The following is a 20826-nucleotide window of genomic DNA, read 5'->3' as shown; positions in this document are numbered from 1 at the left end:
ATAATGATATTGCTGATGTCCCGTTTTCAGATGGATCGTTTTCGCAGTTTGGTTCCGTCAGACGATGCTTGCGGGATTCCTTGTCAGATCATTTGTGGGGGCTGCTATGGTCATAGCCTTGGATTTAGTAAGCCGTTCAGTAGCAGCTACAACATAGAGAGGGTATCTGTCAGCATGTTTGCGCTGGGCTTGTTTTTCTGGCTGGTTTATCCGTATCACCTTTATCAGCGAATTAATCGTTGGCCTTGGCGTTTTGCTAACGGTTGTCTGAGGAGAAGTTGGCGCATAGTTCAGTTTGTAGAATGGTGGCTGGCGTGTCGTCCTTCCTTAAGTTGTTTGGGTCTGGCTCCTTGTCTGAATTTTTTCTGATTAAACAGTTGTTGATGGGCTACAAATCTATGGGATACTTACCTGATGGTAGATGCCCTATCTCTCCGGATTTGCTGGTGAAGTTGTGCGGGGTTCCAAGTTTGGTTTGTTTGTCACAGTTTGAAGCATCTTTGTTTTGTACAGTGTTTATTCTATTTTTTGGGGGCTTTGCGGATTAGTGAATTATTACTGCGTTCTCGTTTGGGTAAAATAGGTTTAGCTTTGCATCATGTTTCTGTTCAAAGTTCTTTTGTGTTTTTTTTATTGAAAGATCAAAAACTGATCAAGCAGGAATAGGCTGTTATTTAAAGATTGGTGCAATTTCGGATAAAAGTATATGCCCAGTTAATGCCGTTATTTAGCTTTCTGTCCTTGGGGTAATGCTGCATTTTTTTTCTTGTACGTCAAGATTTGTCTCCTTTGTCACAATTTCAATTCAGAGCGGTTTTATCTAAAAGCTTAATGGAATTGGGTCTAAGTGCGCAATTCTTTTCTTCTCACTCGTTTTGGATCAGGGCCGCAACTATTGCTGCTCAGTCAGGATTGTACGAGTCACTGATCAGACGCATTGGAAGGTGGTCTTCTAATAGGTATCCACTGTATGTGAGGCCCCATTTGTTAATTGATTAATCTTGCATTAGTTTTTCAGGTTGTATGGTCTGGATTCTGGGCCACTCTTATATCCATTGGGCTAACAGGAGGGTTGCTATGGAGTGAACCAGTCTCTATCGTCGGAGGCCATCAGGATTTACTGGGCTAGAGTCCGAGGTTCGCTGGTCAGGTTTGATAGATTTTATTCTACATTTACATGACGTTTTCCCTAATCCGGACATTCAAATTATTAATTTAGGAGGTAATAACATCAGATGCGGAGACACAATGGATTTGATTTTGGGCCTGGTGGGCGGTTCAAGGATAGTCATCCCGTAATGGGATGGACTCTGATGTATGGTCTATTTTAATTGAGTCAGGGTTTATGACTAGGCTCATAATTGGTTTATTATTAAAGTTGTGATTAAAGTTTGGTTTAATAAAACAGGTCATGGCCAATTTTACCTCCACTCTCGAGTCGGTATTATTTATTATTATAGTTTATTGATAAATGTTGAATTTGGTAATTTATGGGCGTATATGTCATGTATTGCCATAGAAGGACCCCGGACATTGAGGAGGGGGACACATGGCAATACTGGCATTGCCTATGAATTGATAAGGTTATCACTGGGTAGGATTAGGTTTTCTGCCCAGTGATGTTAAGGCTAGAGATGGCCTTGCGGTTCGCCCGGCGGTAGTTTTACGGCGAACTTTGCACGTTCGCGATTCGCCAAACATACGAACATATGGCGATATTCGCGCCAGCCATATTTTTTCACATTGTGAAGAACTTTTACCCATGACACATCCATCAGGTGGTACAGGACAGCCAATTAAGACGATTCAGCACATGGATATAACCCCTACCTTATAAATAAACCCGATATGGCTTCCATTTCATATTCAGTTTTTTGCCAGTGTAGAGAGAGGTTGCTGTGTGGAGGAGGGACAGACTGTTAGGGACATCAATCTCTAGCTAATAGGGCCAAAAAAGTCCTTTTAAGGACTGGTATAGGTGTTCTATCGATAGGTGTGACATACTGAGGGGTGTAATATACTTATAATATGCTGTGATACTGCAGCCACACAGAGTGCCAAACACTATTGGAACTAATAATTTATACTGCTGTGATTTACCAGTTGCCCCCCAAAAAAACTGATTGAAGCAGGTATTTTATATACCAATAATATACATTCTATATAGTGCATTTAAGTAGTGCAGCATTTGTCTGTGTTTTTGCTGCGTTTTACTGCATCTACACAGAGTGAAAAACACTATTTGAAGAAATAATATCTACTGGTGTGATTTACCAGTTGCCCCCCAAAAAACTGATTGAAGCAGGGATTTTATATACCAATAATATACGTTCTATATAGTGCATTTAGGTAGTGCAGAATTTGTCTGCGGTTTTGCTGCGTTTTACCGCATCTACACAGAGTGAAAAACACTATTTGAAGAAATAATTTCTACTGGTGTGATTTGCCAGTTGCCCCCCCAAAAAACTGATTGAAGCAAGGATTTTATATACCAATAATATATGTTCTATATAGTGCATTTAGGTAGTGCAGCATTTGTCTGAGGAATTATTTGCGCAGCCATTCTTGGCATCGGATCAGGAAGAGGAGGTATCAACGGTCGCCACCCAGCAGTCTGACGACAGTACCCAGATTAGCCCAAGGAGGATGGTCCCCGCTGTTGCTACCTACTCAGACATCTCTAATTTCAGTGGTGGTGAAGGTGACGAATCCGATAATGACGTGTCGATGGACGTCACGTGGGTGCCCACAAGAAAGGAAGAGGAGGGGAGTTTAGAGAGAGAGAGACGGAGCAGCAGATAGGGAGGAAAAGTATTTTGTTGAAGCAGGTATAATGCAGGCCTAAATCAGTATTTTGTGGAAGCAGATTTATCAAACCCCTTAATCAGTATTTTGTGGAAGCAGGTATATCGCAGGCCTCAATCAATATTTGGTGGAAACAGGTATATTGCAGGCCTCAATCAATATTTGGTGGAAATGGGTATATCAAACCCCTTAATCAGTATTTTGTGGAAGCAGGTATATTGCAGGCCTCAATCAATATTTGGTGGAAACAGGTATATCAAACCCCTTAATCAGTATTTTGTGGAAGCAGGTATATCACACCCCTCAATCAATATTTGGTGGAAACGGGTATATCAAACCCCTAAATCAGTATTTTGTTGAAGCAGGTATAACGCAGGCCTCAATCAGTATTTTGTGGAAGCAGGCATATCAAACCCCTTAATCAGTATTTTGTAGAAGCAGATATATCTAACCCCTTAATCAGTATTTTGTGGAAGCAGGTATATCGCAGGCCTCAATCAATATTTGGTGGAAACAGGTATATCAAACCCCTTAATCAGTATTTTGTGGAAGCAGGTATATCACATCCCTCAATCAGTATTTTGTGGAAGCAGGTATATCGCAGGCCTCAATCAATATTTGGTGGAAACAGGTATACAAAACCCCCTAATCAGTATTTTGTGGAAGCAGGTATATTGCAGTCCTCAATCAATATTTGGTGGAAACAGGTTTATTGAACCCCTTAATCTGTATTTTGTGGAATTAGGTATATCGCACCCCTCAATCAATATTTGGTGAAAACGGGTATATAAAACCGCTTAATCAGTATTTTCTTGAAGCAGGTATATCGCAGGCCTCAAATCAGTATTTTGTGGAAGCAGGCATATCAAACCCCTTAATCAGTATTTTGTGGAAGCAGGTATATCGCAAGCCTCAACAATATTTGATGGAAACAGGTATATCAAAGCCTCTTAATCAGTAGTTTTTGGAAGGAGGTATATCTCAGGCCTCAATCAATATTTGGTTGAAACAGGTATATCGAACCCCTTAATCAGTATTTTGTGGAAGCAGGTATATCGTAGCCCTCAATCAGTATTTTGTTGACGCAAGTATATCAAACCCCTAAATCAGTATTTTGTGGAAGCAGGTATATCACAGCCCTCAACTAGTATTTGGTGGAAGCAGGTATATGAAACCCCTTCATCAGTATTTTGTGGAAGCAGGTATATCGCACCCCATAATCAATATTTGGTGGAAGCAGGTATATCGAACCCCTTAATCAGTATTTTGTGGGGGCAACAGGTATATCACACCCGTTGCAATTAGTTGTTCCAATGGCGTTTGTCCCTCTATATACAGTTGCAAGAAAAAGTATGTGAACCCTTTGGAATTATATGGATTTCTGCACAAATTGGTCATAAAATGTGATCTGATCTTCATCTAAGTCACAACAATAGACAATATCAGTCTCCTTAAACTAATAACACACAAATAATTAAATGCTACCATGGTTTTATTGAAAACACCATGTAAACATTTACAGTGCAGGTGGAAAAAGTATGTGAACCACTAGACTAATGACATCTCCAAGAGCTAATTGGAGTGAGGTGTCAGCCAACTGGAGTCCAATCAATGAGATGAGATTGGAGGTGTTGGTTACAGCTGCCCTGCCCTATAAAAAATACACACCAGTTCTGGGTTTGCTTTTCACAAGAAGCATTGCCTGATGTGAATGATGCCCAGCACAAAAGAGCTCTCAGAAGACCTACGATTAAGAATTGTTGACTTGCATAAAGCTGGAAAGGGTTATAAAAGTATCTCCAAAAGCCTTGCTGTTCATCAGTCCACTGTAAGGCAAATTGTCTATAAATGGAGAAAGTTCAGCACTGCTGCTACTCTCCCTAGGAGTGGCCGTCCTGTAAAGATGACTGCAAGAGCACAGCGCAGACTGCTCAATGAGGTGAAGAAGAATCCTAGAGTGTCAGCTAAAGACTTACAAAAGTCTCTGGCATATGCTAACATCCCTGTTAGCGAATCTACGATACGTAAAACACTAAACAAGAATGGATTTCATGGGAGGATACCACAGAGAAAGCCACTGCTGTCCAAAAAAAACATTGTTGCACGTTTACAGTTTGCACAAGAGCACCTGGATGTTCTACAGCAGTACTGGCAAAATATTCTGTGGACAGATGAAACCAAAGTTGAGTTGTTTGGAAGAAACACACAACACTATGTATGGAGAATAAGAGGCACAGCACACCAACATCAAAACCTCATCCCAACTGTGAAGTATGGTGGTGGGGGCATCATGGTTTGGGGCTGCTTTGCTGCATCAGGGCCTTGACGGATTGCTATCATCGAAGGAAAAATGAATTCCCAAGTTTATCAAGACATTTTGCAGGAGAACTTAAAGCCATCTGTCCACCAGCTGAAGCTCAACAGAAGATGGATGTTGCAACATGACAACGACCGAAAGCATAGAAGTAAATCAACAACAGAATGGCTAAACAGAAGAAAATACGCCTTCTGGAGTGGCCCAGTCAGTGTCCTGACCTCAACCCGATTGAGATGCTGTGGCATGACCTCAAGAAAGCAATTCACACCAGACATCCCAAGAATATTGCTGAACTGAAACAGTTCTGTAAAGAGGAATGGTCAAGAATTACTCCTGACCGTTGTGCACGTCTGATCTGCAACTACAGGAAACGTTTGGTTGAAGTTATTGCTGCCAAAGGAGGTTCAACCAGTTATTAAATCCAAGGGTTCACATACTTTTTCCACCTGCACTGTGAATGTTTACATGGTGTGTTCAATAAAAACACAGTAACATTTAAATCTTTGTGTGTTATTAGTTTAAGCAGACTGTGATTGTCTATTGTTGTGACTTAGATGAAGATCAGATCACATTTTATGACCAATTTGTGCAGAAATCCATATCATTCCAAAGGGTTCACATACTTTTTCTTGCAACTGTAGGTGTGGTATCGCAGCAGAACAGATCGGGTTCTTTTATAGGGTGGGGGTGTGTCCATGTGCTGAAACATTTCAATTGGCTATCCTGTCCCACCTGATGGATGTGTCATGGGTCAAAGTTCGGCGCAAAGCCAAAAGAATATGGCGCCGGCGGACATCACCATGTGTTCGCATGTTTGGCAAATCGCGAACGCACAAAGTTCCCCACGAAACGCACGCGGGCCGAACCGCAAGGTCATCTCTAATTGCTAATACACCCTTCTACATTTAGACATAGTCCTGGCCAGCCGTATGTTAATCCTGTACAACTCAACTGGGAATTACAGACAAGTTTGCAAGAACCTTATGGCCAGTCTTAAATTCTGCAGAGAGAAAGACTTTGGAGAGATGGAAAGGAGTACTACAACCCCCAACCTTGCTTAAAGACATACATTGATATCCTGGGAGGTTTGTACTGTGAATTGTTTGGAACTGTGTTTGATACCGTTGAATGTACTACAACTTCCATTCTGAACTTTAGTAAAGAAAGGCATCTATTTTCTACAACTGGCCTGGTAACTGACTCCAGCACCACTCGCCAACCAAAGCACCTACATTTCCTGCCATTCAGTCAGAAAACACCAAGGGCACTCTAACTATTATCCTGCAGGTATATCAACATCAGGGTGTGCCCCAAGAGAAGAAAGGGTGCCCCCTCCTGTCACTGCCCAGCTCCAGAAAGCATTGGTGTGAGGATTGCCCTATGAATAACTGTTGTAGCCAGGGAAACTACCACTTCCATCCTCTGCTTCACTCCCACAATGTGTCAAAGATTTAGCAAAAATAATTTACAGCTGAATAATTCAAGCACACTTACACAGAATCATCAGCGAAGTGAAGATGATTTAATGAGTATGGTCGATCTAGAATGATAGAGGAAGTTGTCGATGAAACTGTTCCACGTCTGGATGCTGGAAAAATAAAACTTATTATCATGTGCCAAACATAAAAATAAAGCAACCTGATAAAAATCTTATTGTCATTTTCATATCAAAAGCTATTGACTCCATACGGGGCAATTTAGTGAAATTTTAGGCAAAAATAACTTCTGCAGCCATTGATAACTGAGCTTAGGGCAGTGTTCAGGACAGCGCAAGGGCATCTGGAGATTGAGCTGTCTGAGTAATGGTTTTCCCAGCGAATGGCATACCCCACTAAGGGTACTTTCACACTAGCGCTTTTCTTTTCCGGTATTGAGTTCGGTCCTAGGGGCTCAATACCGGAAAAAAACTGATCAGTTTTATCCTAATGCATTCTGAATGGAGAGCAATCCGTTCAGTATGCATCAGGATGTCTTCAGTTCAGTCACTGTACGGTTTTTGGACAGAGAAAATACCGTAGCATGCTGCTGTATTCTCTCCGTCCAAAATTCCGGAACACTTGCCGGAATACTGGATCCGTCACTATTTTACATTAAGATACATTAATGCCAGATTCGGCCCTGAGTATTCAGGAAAAACGGATCCTGTTTTGCGGTCTGCTCATGCGCAGACCTTTAAAAATGTGAAAAAAAATTACCGGATGAGTTTTTCCGGATGACAACCGGAGAGATGGATCCGGTATTGCAATACATTTGTGAGACGGATCCACATACGGATCTGTCTACAAACGGTATCTGTTTGCATACAGATTGCTGGAGCCTGCCGGAATCCAGCGACGCTAGTGTGAAAGTACCCTAAGATATGTATCGGAATACATGCAGACTACATCATGTAAATGGTTCAGAATTTTTAATGAAGACTAATTATAAACATTATTACTAGTCCCAATTACATGCAATAAAATAAAAATGTCCGAAAGGCATGCGTTGGAAGGTGACATAAGGGTACTTATTTATTAAACAGGACCTGTCAGGCATTTTATGCTTTCCTATCTAAAGGTCTGGTTAGAATCTACTTCCTTCTCCCACAGAAGTTGGGTGACAGGTTTTCTTTTATACTGTGTATGCTCATACAGGAAAAACTGTCAATCAAAATCATGGAAACTGGGACTCATAGCTTTCTCTGTGAGGCCAGCAAGAATTTTTTATGGCTTGTTGCTTCTCAATAAAATAGCAGGGACTGTAAAATTATAAACCGCTTGTCGCGTATTTCTCCAAAAAAGACAAAATATATATATTTTTTATGCTAAAAAGGGGACACAAAAACAGAAACTGAGCAGACCTTATTATAGTCAATGGAGTCTGTTTGGCTCCATTTGTTTCAGTTATGTGCCAAATCCGGCACTTCTGTTCTTTGTATTGTTCTGCTCCTCTAATGGAGAAGGACAACAGAAATTGCTAATGCTGATGTGAACGTGGCCTTACCCATGCGTTCGAGCTCTTTGTTGAAGTCTTCTGAGCATTCTTTTAGGTTCTGTGATGTTGCCGTATTGCTGAACACTTGAGTTTGTTTGTTTTGCTCATCCACAACTAAATGGGAATATATTAAAATGATATAATTACTAACCATTTATTGAGTAAAGTCAAACTGGAAAATCACTCGGATATGTCTTACCCTTCTCCGCCTGCTCAATAATCTGCTTCAAAGCTTTCTTTAAGCTATTGGCCCTCAAAATGAGTTGCTCTTTAGATTGGAACATTTTTGCTACATCATCCTTTTCATTCAGTTCTTTGCCATTTTCCTTCAGTGCAGAGTCTGGGTGAAGGTTTCGTGGTGAAGGACTCAGTAATGCCAAGGACTCTTCATTAAGAGCTCGTACTAGTGAATCTAGCTTTTCGTTAAGCATTGAACACTGTTAAAGATTAATACATTTTTCTCAGCATCACTTTTTAACAGAGATTAAAAACATGACCATATTTTAATGATAAGATATGGTCACACCGTCAGGTTTCCTGATGCAGTTTTTAAAGCCAAAAAAAGGAGTGAATTTAAAAAGTTGTATCTGACATTTAAATTTGTTCTCCTTTTATGACCTATTCCTGATATTGCCTTCTAAAACTGTATCAGGATAAATGGTGAAATCCAATTGCGAACAAAAATTGGCAAATTGGCATTTGTATGCTGCATGGTTGTCCATGGGGGTCATTTATTAAGACCGCCATTCATGATGAGGCCTCAGGGTTAGTGCAGGGCTAGATTGATACCTACTCCAGCTTGTAGCTATCTACACCAGTAAACTGTTGTAAATTAAGGTAACTGTGCCTGGGCTGATGGCCCCTCCCCCAACACACACCCTTTTTGAAAAGTGGGGAGGGCAAGGTGGAAATGTCACATGTGCCTAATCTCCGGGGGGAAAAAAAACGCAATAATTAATGTAGTTTTTTTTACATGTATTTTGTCTCTGTTTTTGAATTGTATTTAAGGTAAAACCTGCAGCAGGCTTTTCTGATGTTTGATTTTCTGATCCTGGGTGGACGTAATCTACTTAGCTGGTACTATATTAAGCTGTCAATTGTCCGCACACAGATCTACATGGAAAATCCACTCATAAATGTGCCCCATGTGCATGTGGCCTCCTGCAGTAAGTGAAATCTTTATTACCTTTCTAGCCATATTATCTGCTTCTTCACGGTTTTCAGTTGCCCGCTCATATGCCTTTCCCACTTCTGTGATAAAATCATTAACGGAAAGGCACAAAAACCTGTATATGAGTTGGATAAATAATATCACCATTAGAATAAAAACAGGCAATAACTGCACACTACATTGTTAACAAATGCCACCTAATATATAAAGATGAGTGTATGTATGTGTGTGTATGTCTGCTAAAGGAATCCACACCGTCGCATTTACAATCACAAAATTTGGCAAACAGGTACATCAGGTGTCCGGGAAGGTTTTAGACCAGGTCTCAGCTCTCTAGGACGTACAGTTCCTGAGATATTCCCAAAAAATAAATTTGCCAATAGAAGCTTGGTCACATGACCCTTATCAGCCAATAGAAGCTCGCAAGCCGTCAACCTCCACACACACAGTTTTAACCCAGGTTTCCATAACAACCCAGCCATTTATCTTCACTGCTGTAGGTGAGCGTTAAAGGAAATCTGTCACCAGGATAATCGCTATTGCAGTAAAGCCATGGCCTAATAGCACTTAGTACCTTATTTCAAGATGTGCCTTTGTTCCAGCAATAGATATTTATATCCTGTGAAAATCCTGTTTATTTGGTATGCTAATGAGCCAGTAAGGTGCCCAGAGGGTGTCACTCTTGCAGGAAGGAGCCCAGACACGCCCCCTGCCACAATGTGTCCACCCTCAAAAGATGAACTTAAAACCCCGCCCACAGGACCCCTCCCCCTGATCCGGTTAGGTCACGCCCCCTCCCACTCCTCAGCCGACGGGGATTGAAAAAATAAAAGGAAAAAATCAACTTCTGTCAGCTGCAGGGGTGGGAGGGAGGGTGAATTTCTCCCTGCAGCTCACACTCAGACAGCACAGTGATTCTGTCTTAGAGTGAGCTGTTCAAAAGGTCACGCCCCCTTATCTGATTAGGCCACACACCCTCTCATAGCAAACACTATTTTAGTAGTTTTTTTATTTATTTTTATAAATTTGGGAAGACCCCAAAACATTGGGAAATATAAAAAAGAAAACAAAGAAAGTGCGCAAGAGTATAACAATGGCTGGGTGCGGCCGGTATACTTGTCTATTCTGCAAAAGGTACGGACAAGTCCTGTGGGATCCATGCCTGGTTCATTTTAATGAATGTGAGCTTGTCCACATTGGCTGTGGACAGGCGGCTGCACTCGTCTGTGATCACCCCCCTGCAGTTCCGACAATACCCTGGCCGCAGGGCAGGCCAGCACCTCCAAGGCGTAAAGGGCAAGCTCAGGCCATGTGCTCAATTTGGAGACCCAGAAGTTGAATGGGTCAGACCAATCAGTCAGTACTTGTAGGCATGTGCACACGTTCTGTTCCACCATGTTGGTGAAAATGCTGCCTCCTGCTAAGACATTCCATATCAGCTGGTGGTGCTGGTTGTTGTGGCGTGCTGACAAATCTTTTCCACATTCCGGCCATGCTAACCCTTTCTTCTGAGGTGCTGGCGGTGCCCCAGCTGTGTTCGTGACTTCTTCCTCCTATTCTGCCTTCGCCTTGTGCTTCCACTCAGCCCCCGGTGTCAGGTGGGAATGCCATCAGCAGCGTGTCTACCAGCATGCGCTTGTACTTGCTCATCTTCCGATCATGCTTCAGTGACGGAATTAAGGATGGCAAGTTGTCCTTGTAGCAGGGATTCAGCAGCGTGGCCACCAAGTAATCAGCACTGGTTAGAATGTGGGCAACTTGGCGGTTGTTGCGCAGGCACTGCAGCATGTAGTCGCACATGTGTGCCAGGCAGCCCAAGGGCAATGACAAGTTGTCCTCTGTGGGAGGTGTATCGTCTGTGTCCTCTGTATCCTCCCAGCCAAGCTACACTGATGTCCATGAGCTGCTTTGGCTGCCACCCTGCTGTAAACACAGTTCCTCCTCCTCATTATTATCCTCCTTCTCCTCCAGAACTGTGCCGTGGCTGGACAATCATGTACCTGGCCTCTGTTGGTGTAGGAACCCACCCTCCGAGCCACTAGTGAATGACTGGCCTGGTAACCGTTGAAATGATCCCTCTTCCTCCTCCTCTTCCTCCTGTGCCACATCCTCCTATATCATCTCCTGAAGCGTTTTTTCAAGGAAACATAGAAGTGGGATAGTAACGCTGAGGACTGCGTAATCGGCACTGGCCATGTTAGCGGAGTACTCGAAACAGCACAACACGGCACACACATCCCGCAAGAAGGCCCACTCGTTGGTGCGCAGAACCGTGTGTGCCGCAGCTGAAACTCCACTATAGCCTGCTGCTGCTCGCACAGTCTCTCCAGCATGTACAGGGTGGAGTTCCACCTTGTGGGCACGTCGCATATGAGGCGGTGAGCGGGAAGGCAGAAGTTACGCTGCAGTGCAGACAGGTAAGCAGCGGCAGAGTGAGAATGCCGAAAGCGCGCACAGATGAGGAGGTGGTAGGGGAGGAAACGGAGTAGGAGGAGGAGGCAACAGGAGGCAAAGAGAAACGTCCTGCAATCCACGGTAGCGGAAGGACATGCGCCAAACTGCTATCTGCCTCAGGCCCAGCTGCCACTGCATTAACCCAGTGTGCAGTTAGGGACATATAATGTCCCTGCACGTGCTTACTGGTCCACATATCTGTGGTTATGTGGACCTTGCCACAGATGGCATTGCGCGGTGCACACCTAATTTTGTTCACCACTTGGTTGTGCAGGGCGGGGATGGCTCGCCTGGAAAAGGCGGCTGGGAACCACGTACTGTGGGACAGCCACTGCTATAAGTTTTTTAAATGTCTCCGTCTCCAACAGCGGGAATGACAGCATTTCAAAGGTCAGGAATTTTGAAATGCTGGCATTCAGGGCCAGGGATCGCGGGTGGGTAGAGGGGTACTTACTCTTTCTCTCCAGAGTTTGGGAGATTAACAGCTGAATGCTTCCATTAGACATTGTGGAGATGCTTGGTGACGGACGTGGTGCCGTTGCTGCTACATCCTCTGTTTGCGGGGTCGCAGGTGCCACTGTCACTCCAGAGGGGGAGGAAGAGGCCCGAGACTGCAGCAGAAGAGGGACCATGAGAAGCCTGAGATCTTTTGTGGTTTTTGAAGTGTTTACTCCACTGCAGCTGCTTTGCATTTAGATGCCTGATAATGCAGGTGCTGCTCAGGTTTAGAACATTTATGCCTCGCTTCAGGCTCTGATTGCACAGCATGCAAACCATTCACGTTTTGTCATCAGCACATTGTCTGAAGAACTGCCACGCCAGGGAACTCCTTGGAGCTGGCTTTGGTGTGCTCAGTCCCTGGGTGCGGTGGGCAGTAGCAGGCGTACTGGCTAGGCGACGGCCACACTGCTTTTGCACACTGCTCCCTCTTTTGCTGTGCGGCTGGTGCTTTGTGATCACCACCTCTTCCTCCGAACTGCACACGTCACTCGCATGACCTTGATTCCATGTGGGGTCTAGGACCTCATCATCCTCCACCCACTCTTCACCCCTGCCCTCCTTGCTGGTCTGCAAGCTGCAGAAAGCCGCTGCAGTTGGCACCTGTGTCTCGTCATCATCAGAGATGTGCTGTGGTGGTCCTCCCATGTCCACCTCCTGAAACATAAGTGTTTGGACATCAGTGCACTCAATCTCTTCCACTTCTGGAGCAGGGCTATGTGGATGGCCCATGGAAACCCTGCCAGCAGAGTCATCAAAAAGGATAAGAGACTGCTGCATGACTTGGGCCTCAGACTACTTGGCTGATTTGCAAGGAGGTGACCTGAAAGACAGATGCCCATGGGCTGCAGGTGCCAATACTGTTCTTTCAGCAGGGGACCGGGTGGGAGACAATGTGAAGGAACTGGAGGCACTGTCTGCCACCCAATCTACTACCGCCTCTACTTGTTCTAGCCTCACCATTCGTACACCGGTATTCAGGCCTACAAAATAACGCTGAATGTTCTGTTGCCTAAGTGCACCTGAAGAAAGTGTCTCATTTGTGCGTGTAGCTGGCACAGATCGACCACTTCCTCTCCCTGCAACAGGAGCTCTATCAACCCCAGCAGCACCACGACTAGGGCCACGTCCCTTATTTCATGCACACCTCATTCTTTGCGTTCACCGAACTCGAACCCAAAGTTTTCCTGCAAAGTTCGGGTTCGGGTCCGGGTACCAAAAATCTTAAAGTTTGGTACGGACCCGAACTTTACAGTTCGGGTTCGCTCAACACTAATAATAAGGCAATGACAAATATTGATGTGAATACTTTTTTTCCGCGGCAGACTGCGTACTTACTTAGCAGAAGAAATGACATCACAGTGCTTATCTGATTCCAAGATCTTAGCTAGATGAAATGCAACAGAATCGGCATACTGAGAAATCTGCATCTACAAAAGGAGGAGAACAATTTAGGAAAGAGATCATAAATGCTGATATATAGACTATTCTAGCACTTTTTTCTGACCGCCATGGTTTACGTAATACTTGTATTCTTCGTGAAGTAACAACCTTGTTATTTCTTACTGAAATATATGAATAAATGGACTACTGGACATGACCATTCGCTTGTCAACTAGGTGTGTCATACTACACCACTGTCAGCAAAATTAATGTATGTCAGAATGCGTAGGTAAATGCCACATTGACAAGTGGAGTGGTGGCACCCAGTTGTCAATTTATCCATGTATTTCATAGAGGAATAACAAAGGAATAGAGAATTCTAAGAAAAGATGCTTAAGAATTGTAATCTGAAAGAGATTACAAAATCTTCTGAAAACTGGAATGTCAAGAGAGTTCCACAATACTTTATAAAGCTCTATAAGATTTCTGTTGAGAAAATATACAGGGTGGCCCACGAAAAAGCAATAGTACAACGAGATGAACGAGCAAGTGGATTGTATTTTTTTTAACCCACAAGTCACAAAAGCTGCTAAAAGTGGTCCCCATTCATGTCTATGCACCTTTGGGCATGTTGTATGATATTGGCTGATACTGCTTTCAGCTCTTCAACAATGATGCTCCAGAAGAAAAAATGTCCTACTTTTTCCAACAAGATGGGACAACATGCCGCACCTCACAGAACTCACTTGTTCATAAACTGTTTCTGGAGGAGCGAACTGTGAACAAGGGGTTATGGCCACCACGTTCCCCAGACTTGATCACATGCGATTTTTATCTGCGGGGAAATTTAAAACAGAAAGTGTCCGCTAACAATCGACATACCCTGGATGATCTCAAGGAAAAAATCGCAAACATTATCCGTGGCATCACTGCTGAAGAGCCACTTTTTTGTGGGCCACCCTGTATAGTTATAGGCAAATGGCCCCTTTAGCCTACCCTCCGTACAGCAGTCTCGGCATACCCCTACTACTTAGCATAGTAGGTAGGTAGGTAGGTGTACTTATCTTGAGCCGACCTGAATACAAATAAATTGTAAGCTGGACAGAATAAAATAAGTATATACAGTATGTGATGGCTGTGCAAACTACTAAAAAAAATACAAAAATACGTGGTTTGGAACACTTTTCATTAAAGGGGTTGTCCAGGATTTTATATTTAATGATGACCTATCCATCTATGTAATGGAACAGCACTGTGCTTGGTAAGCTGGCTACGGCGCCTCCTCAAGCAGCTGATTAGCAGGGTGTTGGACCATAAATATCAAAATCTCAGAAAAACCATTTTAACATAGTATACAAAAGTTTCACAGTTAGGCCTCTTTCAGACAAGCGAGTTCTCCGCTCGGGTGCAATCTGTGACGTGAATGCACAGAACCCGCACTGAATCCTGACCCATTCATTTCAATCGGTCTGTGTATATGAGCGGTTTTTTTCACGCATCAGTTCTGCGTTTTGTGTAAAACGCAGCATGTTCTATATGCTGCGTTTTTCACACAGCCCTGGGCCCACAGATCTGAATGGGGCTTCAGTGAAAAACGCAAGCAAGCAAGTGCGGGTGCGATGCGTTTTTCACTGATGGTTGTTAGGAGATGTTGTTTGTAAACCTTCAGTTTTTTATCACGCGTGTGAAAAAACGCATTCAAGCGGATTGCACCCCTGCGGAAAAAACTGAACAACTGAACGCAATCACAGACAAAACTGACTGAACTTGCTTGCAAAATGGTGCGATTTTCACTGAACGCACCCTGAACGCATCCGGACCTCACCCGTCACACTCATGTAAAAGAGGCCTCATGGCCGTTGTTCGGCCGTTCCGTGCATTGGGGACTGAAATCTGCGGTCCCCAATGCACGGGCACCATCCGTGCGGCTGCCGCAACAGATCCAGACCAGTTCAGCTTGAATGGGTCCTATTTTTTTGCGGTGCGGAGGCACAGACAAAAACACCACGGAAGCACTCAAGTGAACGGGTCCGCATATTGCAATCAGTGAAATATAGCTCAGATCACAAGCTCCAAAATGTCTAGCAAAGTTGTGGTCACCTGAATCCTTGGGTCTCCATTTTCATCTTCTCTGTCCGGGGGTGGTGAGTGCTTTGGGGATTCATATGTTAAAATACTCCACCTGATAGCAAAACAGAAATAAAAATTACACTTTACAATACTGAAGAATTCTGTATGGCCAGACAGGGCAGATTTTCTGTAATGAAATTACTGCTGGGGACTTTGTCGTGATTCTGCTGCAGGTTCGACCACCCTATGCATAACGTGAAAGCTGTGGTGGACATCTGCATCATAAACTGACATGCTGTGGATTTGAAATGTACACCCCAGGTCAATTTATGCTGAAGATAGGTTTAGCAGTGTGTGGATGAGATTTCTTAACATTTCACCCACTTTGATGGTACCGTAAAATGCTCTGAATTTGCCACACACAAACCTGGGTCTGAAAATTCAAAGTGATTCCTTCCTAAGTGGATTATCCTTAAATCCACCATCTTTAGCTTTTGTTTTATTTTAGTTTCTTGTAGCTTTCAAAGCTACTTGTTACATGGTATAAGATTACTGCATCGGGTATTCTGGTGCTCTTCGTACCTACCTGTCAAGCATTTTTGTAGTGGCTCGTTCAAGCTTTTCAAGTATTTGAAGCAGCTGGGCATCATCATCACAGAGACTTCCCCAACCCAGGACTCGGGCCAAGTCATTTCCTGTGCCAAGTGGCAACACACCAAGTTGGCACTATTCATATATAAACAATAATAAATTCAAACAGGCAGTGCGACTAGGATTATTATAAAGGAGAGCTGACTACAAAATGATATATATATTTTACCTGTTTGTGAAGTCCCAGCTTGTCAATTTCAGAAAGTACCCACCCCACACTGCCATCTCCACCACAAACGAGGATACGAAATGTTGAGAACTTCTGGAACAGGCGAAGTCTAGGGAAAATTTGTGAATTCATGTTTACTCTTTAGTAAAGTCGTTTTCAAAAGTCAAGCATTATAAAAATGCACCTTTTAGGATGGAGGAAAATGTTGAAATGTTATCTATTACCAGAGACATACCTTCAATGTGGGGAGACCACACAACTCCTAAGGGTCCTGGGGAGAGGGGGCCCCATGCCAAACTCCTTCCTCTTCTCGAGGCAAGAAAACAATGATTTTTCATGTAGTGGCAACTAGGTGGCGATCAGTGCAAAGAGATCAATGGTATGTGAATTACTAGGCACTGAGCTCCCCTTGTGATGGCTGCCGGGAGAGAGCTTTGAAATAGAAGAAAAGCAGATTTATCATTGTATTTATACCAGTTGTCTGGGGGGAAATACATTGACAAATATGGTGCTCAGAATGAGTGCTATAGTTGTGAAGCACCATGTTTTCAGCCATAGAAGTGGAATTAAGGAGTGAGGTGGAGGGCAAGGTACTACAATTTTTTTATTGAAAATTTCTTCAGCTTAGGGTCCATTCACACGCCCGTAGTGCATTGCGGATCCGCAATACACCTGACCTGGCCAGCACCCCCATAGAATTGCCTATTCTTGTCCGCAATTGTGGACAAGAATAGGACACGTTTTATTTTTTTCGGGAGCCACTGACTGGAAGATCGGGGCCGCGCTCCGGGAATGCATGTCCGCATCTCTTCTGGCCCCACAGAGAAGGAGTGGGTCCGGATTCGTTCCGTAACGTTGTGGAACAGATCCAGATCTACAGACGTGTGAAGTAAAATGTAAATTTGTCAGAGAACTGGGTAATTGCGGCTTGCATTCTGCGTTAACGTACACATGCTGGGAAGCTGGGTGGAGGAGAGAGGGCGCATAGTAAGATTGGCTATGGGGCCCTGTGAGATCTGTCTACACCTCTGTACATTACTGTATGTTGCCGATCATGCCCAGTCCCAGTAGTCATGGAGCCATGGCTCAAGCTTCTGACCGTGTATGGTTGCTAGGCAACCAGATGCCAACTCCTCTGCTTCTATGATGTCCTCTGCTAATAGCAGAAGCTCTCCCTCTTTCTACTACCGACTGCATCATATTGCCATGGTTAGCTGGCTCCTAAATGAAGTTTGACTGCCGACCTATTTAATGTGGACTCTGGCCTCACCTCCTTCCCTGAAGATGAAAGTACACAAGAACCTCCCTATTGTTCCCGTTACTATATTTACTATGGCCTAATCCTTTGGACGGTTGCCTGACTCTTAACTGGGCTGGAAATGTTCAATTTCTAGCTGCGCATTTGCTGGAAACAACACATGCATGCAGCGAGTAATAGGGATTATTAAATCATCTACGCCGATGCCTGATGCATGGCCGCTTACCCATTTCCCAGCGTTATACGCCCAAAATGGCTACTGATGGGCGGTCATGTGATCAGTCCTATCCATCAGTGGTCCCTATTCACTTACACTGGTGACAGACAGGGGAACTAGCACATGCGCAGTCTGTACCAAATGCTAGTGAATCATCTCATCATCTGGTTTGCTTCCTTGTGCCCCCTATTCAATTGATGTGCCCAGGATAGATTCCTGATAGTGTTATAGTTCCTCAGTGCGGCGGCTGTCTTTTGGTTCATTCTAAGAACCACAACCTGGGAATCTGGCTGGGAAAGTCCATACCTCCTTGCAGAGATTTGAGGGTGAAGACTGGGAAGATTCTATAGACTTTGTACCCCAGTCAAGCAAATATCAAACTGATTATACCTTAGAGGATTCACAAGACAAGGGTCAGATTTTAATGCCAATTGGCAGCAAAATTTGCCCCCCTCCGCTATCTTTAATGGGTGATTCTGTGTCATTTTATACATCTATTACCATGTCCTGCACCATGTGTATTTGTATTCCTTTGCAAATGTTATGTTAAAGTGCAATGTGCCTGGTTCACCAGCAGATGGCGGCACCTCTGGCAGCACTGTGTTAGCTAGAATGGAACTCTTCTTCCATTCCAGCCCTCTCTCTAGACAGGGAGGAGTTCAATGTTAATGAAGGTCAGACTAGAGTCCCCCTGCAAGGGGAAGGTCGTGTGCAAGCCAGCAGAGCACACCTTCAGCTCTGTTGGGCAATGGGCACAGAGGCCCAAGCTGCAAGCCTCACAAACCAGGAGCAAAGTTCCCCGGATAAAGATAAAGACTACCGAAAACTAAGTTCAAGAGAAAGGAAAAGTTTTTATTTAATCCTGATAGAACAGCAGAGCTAGAGAAAGTGACAGATGTAGCGAGCCGAATGTGTTTGCCTGCCAGATTTATGCCGAAACCTGTTGATAACCAAGACAAAGTTGGAAGATTGTTTGGAAGATAGTTTCCTGATTCAAGTAAAGTTGTTATCAACTATACACAAGGTATTGACTCCATTTATTTCATCATCCTCTCCACCACCTATTGCAGAATCTGCAGGCAACGTGTAGAAGGTAATGAGCAGATTGAAATATAGTTTTGTGGGGAATTTTTCTATGAAACTAGTAATTCTATACATTTAAATCCCTGCTCTTCCTGAGCCGAAGACAGCTCTGGCCTGTTTCACATCTTCGTTTATGCAGATCCGGCAGGCTGTTTAGGCTGGGAACAGCCTGCCGGATTCGTCACTGCCGGAATTCTATCTGGCACCATTCACTATAATGGGGACAGGCGGCAATCTGGCTGAAACCCGGCAAATATGCCGAGAAGTGGCCGGATGAAGACCTGGCGGATATGCATAAACGCAGATGTGAAACAGGCCTCATTCGGCTATTATCAGTGACTGATAGCATTCCCTGTGTAAGTATGTATACAGAGATATAGCTGTCAGTTACTAATAAAGACAACCCCTTGTACAACTGAGCTCAGAAAAAAAGATACTTAAATTCCAAGTTTTACTGAATTTACTCAATTCATAAAACTATATATGAATCTGCTCAGCTCCTCCTGCTCTATAACATGCTGCCTGCAGACTGCATTGCATTTCATGGTGATAGGTTCTCTTTAAGGTGAATGCTGTCTCTTATTAGTCTTCCACTGCCACTCACAAAGAGGACACATACTTAATCTTATCTTTACCGGACTATGTTCCCTATCTAACCTCTCCCACTCACCTTTCCTTCTATCTGACCACAATACTTACATACTCTTCTCTCTTTTCTTTAACTGCTTCTCTGGCCCACAAACAAACACACCCTCATAGTAAACTTGGTTTTTACTTTTACTTAATTCCACGTTATAATGAATTGAATGAATCACACACACACAAAAAATAAAATAATAGAAATATATATATATATATATATATATATATATATATATTAGAGTTGAGCGAACACCTGGATGTTCGGGTTCGAGAAGTTCGGCCGAACATCCCGGAAATGTTCGGGTTCGGGATCCGAACCCGATCCGAACTTCGTCCCGAACCCGAACCCCATTGAAGTCAATGGGGACCCGAACTTTTCGGCACTAAAAAGGCTGTAAAACAGCCCAGGAAAGAGCTAGAGGGCTGCAAAAGGCAGCAACATGTAGGTAAATCCCCTGCAAACAAATGTGGATAGGGAAATGAATAAAAATAAAAATTAAATAAATAAAAATTAACCAAAATCAATTGGAGAGAGGTTCCATAGCAGAGAATCTGGCTTCCCGTCACCCACCACTGGAACAGTCCATTCTCAGATATTTAGGCCCCGGCACCCAGGCAGAGGAGAGAGGTCCCGTAACAGAGAATCTGTCTTCATGTCAGCAGAGAATTAGTCTGCATGTCATAGCAGAGAATGAGGCTTCACGTCAGCCACCACTGCAACAGTCCATTGGCATATATTTAGGCCCAGCACCCAGGCAGAGGAGAGAGGTCCCGTAACAGACAATCTGGCTTCATGTCAGCAGAGAATCAGTCTGCATGTCATAGCAGAGAATCAGGCTTCACGTCACCCACCACTGCAACAGTCCATTGTCATAAATTTAGGCCCAGCACTAGTGTTGAGCGGCATGTCCCATATTCGAATTCGCGAAATTTTGTGAATATTCGAAAGAATATTCGTAAAATATTCGCGATTATTCAAATTCGTTATTATTTCGCATATGCGATAATTCGAATTTTCGCATCGCATAATACATATGCTATGCAAAATTCACATGTGCGCTAATGAAATCGCCTTACGAAGATTCGCAACTCAATTCAATCACTAATGTATGAATGCAATGCCCTTTGCCTCTGT

The 20826-nt window shown here is 43.7% G+C and overlaps 1 protein-coding gene across 3 annotated transcripts in view; it reads right to left on the bottom strand.

Moving 5' to 3' along the window:
* LOC122919463 (diacylglycerol kinase eta-like) overlaps positions 1 to 20826 on the bottom strand; it is a 283154-nt gene that overhangs the window by 83483 nt on the left and 178845 nt on the right. For all 3 annotated transcript variants that reach the window (XM_044268513.1, XM_044268514.1, XM_044268515.1), the window contains 8 exons: positions 16492 to 16600; positions 16258 to 16397; positions 15702 to 15783; positions 13557 to 13648; positions 9282 to 9381; positions 8295 to 8532; positions 8105 to 8209; positions 6617 to 6710 (listed from right to left, as the gene is read on the bottom strand). In XM_044268513.1, the coding sequence (XP_044124448.1) occupies positions 6617 to 6710; positions 8105 to 8209; positions 8295 to 8532; positions 9282 to 9381; positions 13557 to 13648; positions 15702 to 15783; positions 16258 to 16397; positions 16492 to 16600 (960 nt within the window). The remainder of the gene's footprint in view (positions 1 to 6616; positions 6711 to 8104; positions 8210 to 8294; positions 8533 to 9281; positions 9382 to 13556; positions 13649 to 15701; positions 15784 to 16257; positions 16398 to 16491; positions 16601 to 20826) is intronic.

This window comes from Bufo gargarizans, chromosome 9, assembly GCF_014858855.1.
Source record: "Bufo gargarizans isolate SCDJY-AF-19 chromosome 9, ASM1485885v1, whole genome shotgun sequence".
Lineage (NCBI taxonomy): Eukaryota > Metazoa > Chordata > Amphibia > Anura > Bufonidae > Bufo > Bufo gargarizans.
The sequence above is the reverse complement of the archived record's forward strand: the minus strand, read 5'-3'. Positions and strand labels throughout refer to the sequence as shown.